Source organism: Trypanosoma cruzi, genomic scaffold, assembly GCF_000209065.1.
Source record: "Trypanosoma cruzi strain CL Brener 1047053516719 genomic scaffold, whole genome shotgun sequence".
NCBI lineage: Eukaryota > Euglenozoa > Kinetoplastea > Trypanosomatida > Trypanosomatidae > Trypanosoma > Trypanosoma cruzi.
In genome coordinates, this window is record NW_001849409.1 from 48099 (window position 1) to 51134 (window position 3036).

Here is a 3036-nt window from a genome sequence, read left to right on the forward strand (position 1 = left end):
AACAGCAGGATCTGTTACCTTATTTTGCTTACCGGTGGATAGCCCTGTAAGACCCATAGCGGCAATGAGATACTCCTCCGACACAGCACGTGGCATATCAATCTTATTCCCAAGGATTATGAAGGGTGTTCTTGCAAGCTCCTCTGTTTGTAACAGCATATCCAGTTCTTGTTTTGCCTCTTGGAACCGTTCAGGGTTGGCCGCATCCACAATAAAAACAACGCCATCAACCTTCGTAAAGTAATCCTTCCAAAGACGACGAGCTTCCAAGTGCCCCCCCATATCGATTGTCTTTAGTTTGATACCACCCAGTGTGAGCTCCTCCACATTCGGGTGAAATGTGGGCCTGTGGACATGGACTTGATCAGTGGCAAGTTTTCCAAGTAGTGTTGTCTTTCCAGCATTGTCAAGTCCAAGAAATAAAATCTTTCCTGTTTTGTTGCTGAATCCAAGGTAGGACATCATGTCCCAAAACCAGGAAAACCAGCCCATTTTCTTCTACAACGACAGTACTTACGAGAACTAACCAAGAAAAAGTAACAGAGCTGAATACGCGTATAAAGTCTAACCAAAAAAAAACAAAAAAAAAAACTCCCAGTCACAAACAAATAAACAAACAGACACATACACGCAAAACAACAACAACTCGAATCTATTCTTTCACATCAAAATAATCGGCATTAAGCGGAATGGCCCATCAAAGATCACAACTGTACAAATAATAGAAAAAAACAACAACAACGGATCGATCCGCTATTTTTTGAACTTGGATCTGCCTTTAGGTCGTGGTTTATGTGAATTGCACCATGGACGATCACTTTCAACATCCCACTGCCTGGAGTGGGCCAAAAGTTTATATTCCGAGTTCATCACGGTTTCCATATTTGCATAGACCTTCATAGGAACCCCCTCACAACAGGTGTGAAAATGGTCTTTTTGACTAAGAGGCACAAAAAGCGTTCGCTTACACAAACGGCAGCGCTTTAAAAGAACATGCCTTATCTTGAGAAGACGTGTGGGATCATCTGGATTTTGACGTCTGTAAGCACCCTTAAAATACCTAGGATTCACCATCTGTGGACGTCCATTGAGATTTAGCCCAGCAGGTCTACTTTTCCATGGATTAAAAGCTATAATTCTGGCACGATAATAAATTTTCACCATACGTAACATCACTAAATAAATCAAAGATAAGATCAACAAATAATAAAAAAAAAAATCACCGCAATCCCAGTAAACAACAAAAAAGACAGAAGGTGAGGTAAAAGATACCTTCGCCAAGGAAAAAAAAAAAAAAAAAAACACGCACCAATTTACACGTTATAAAAATGTTCTTCATTTATCGCCTTCAACCACACGCATCTGAAATCCATTTAACAGGGAGGATAATATCTAGATCTATTCTGGTATCTAGTCTAAAAGAAAATTGTACCAGCTTTAAGAAAAAAAACAAAAAAAACAAAAAACAAAAAACAAAAACAACAACAACAAAAAAAAATGTAACAAGGTAGTGACAATAAAAACAAATCTTCTATTCTATTCTGCTGCGTTTCCCCTTGTGAATTTCTTCCTCGGAAGAAACGATGTTAACCACTTGATCGCGTAGTACAATTCTTTTCTTTGCCTCCTCAAAGCTATTAATCATCGCTTGATCAACAGCAGAGACTTGTGTACCTGATCTCCTGGATATTTCGTCCAACATAGATTTCAGCTTCTCAAAGCTTCTTACCCAATAGTTCACCTCCTCATTTGCGCGGTGAATAGCTTTCATTGCCCAATCCTTTTCAGTTGCTCGATATCTCTCTGCCTCCTCACGCTTCGCCTTCACCTCTTCCAAGGCCCGTTTATACTCCTTCTTTCGTTCAACTTCGTGATCAAATTTTTTCTGGAGCTTCTGAAACTTTGTTTCAACAGTTTGAATTTTGTGCTTTTCGGCATCCAAATTCAAAAGAAGTTCATGTATCTGTTCATCTTTTTTATTTATCTCAGCAAGGCGTTGATCGTTCACAGAATCCAATTTCCGCAATAAATCCTTCTTCATTTTCTCTGCAACGTCTCTTTGTTTTTCAATAAGACGGATTTCGGATAAAAAGTTCTCAAATTTCTCAACGGAAGCCTTCTCTCTTTCTCCCAGACGAAACTCTGCATCGTTTAACTTCATGTGAAGATTTGTATATCTTTCCTTGGTTTCTTCCTGTACTTTCCTTAAATGATTCAGGGCATCTAAAACCCTCTCGTTTTCTTTAGCACAAGCCTTATCAAATTCCATGACAACAATATCCACTTTTTTAAATATCCAATTCACATAATGCTCAGAAAAAAACATCAGTAACCCTGCGGTGTCATCAAGCTGTCTTGTGACAGAGTGTGAAAAATAAATCTGCTTCTCGGAGGCAGTTGACATTTCTTGTAGAAGATTCTCCGCGTCAAAAATCTTATCGGATAGCAACTTGTTCATATTTTTAAATTCTTCACACCGCTTGCGCTGTGCCTCAACTTCACTCCTCAACAATATGAGGCTTTCCTCATGCTTTCCTACCTTTTCTTGAAGTGCTGCAATCTCAACATTTCTTGTTTCGATTGCATGAGTTTGTTTTATTTCACGCTCTCTCAGCCCCTGGAGTTCTTCTTCAAGATTAACCTTCATTTTATCTGATTTTTGCCTTGCGGCGACCTTTTCAGCATCCAATACCCGGGTAACGTTATCTAATCGACAGATTTCATTAAAGTATCGTGTCAATAAGGCGCCATTCTCCCCACTGAGCAGCAAAATAATATCCTGCATACCTCCAAAGTATTGTTCCTGTACCTTGGACCTGGCCATGGCTTCCTCGTGAAAAAAATTTTCAAAACGATTTTTATTTATCTCTTTCTGTAGTTCCTCAAGTTTATTGCGAAGCTGTGTTAAAAGGTCAGAGCCTTGTAGAACCTTTCCATGAAGCTTTTCATTCTTCGTATTCGCGTCACCCAACTGTTTTGTTATGTTGTTGATCATTTCTTGTCTTGCAAATACCTCTGACTCCAGATTTTTGATAT

The 3036-nt window shown here is 39.1% G+C and overlaps 3 protein-coding genes across 3 annotated transcripts, besides 3 other annotated features; all 3 read right to left on the minus strand.

The window, feature by feature from the left end:
- Positions 1–492, minus strand: Tc00.1047053419417.4 (ADP-ribosylation factor, putative; the record flags this gene model as incomplete). The annotated part of the gene is made up of 1 exon (XM_797791.1): positions 1–492. A coding segment is annotated over one exon (492 nt), but the record flags the coding sequence as incomplete, so codon positions are not given.
- Positions 1–3036: a sequence feature (heterozygous, Esmeraldo-like haplotype).
- Positions 573–642: a microsatellite.
- Positions 754–1173, minus strand: Tc00.1047053419417.10 (hypothetical protein, conserved; the record flags this gene model as incomplete). Its single annotated transcript, XM_797789.1, has 1 exon — positions 754–1173. One exon carries the CDS (start codon positions 1171–1173, stop codon positions 754–756), a length of 420 nt encoding a protein of 139 aa, XP_802882.1.
- Positions 1440–1498: a sequence feature (A-rich).
- Positions 1532–3036, minus strand: Tc00.1047053419417.19 (hypothetical protein, conserved; the record flags this gene model as incomplete). Its single annotated transcript, XM_797790.1, has 1 exon — positions 1532–3036. A coding segment is annotated over one exon (1505 nt), but the record flags the coding sequence as incomplete, so codon positions are not given.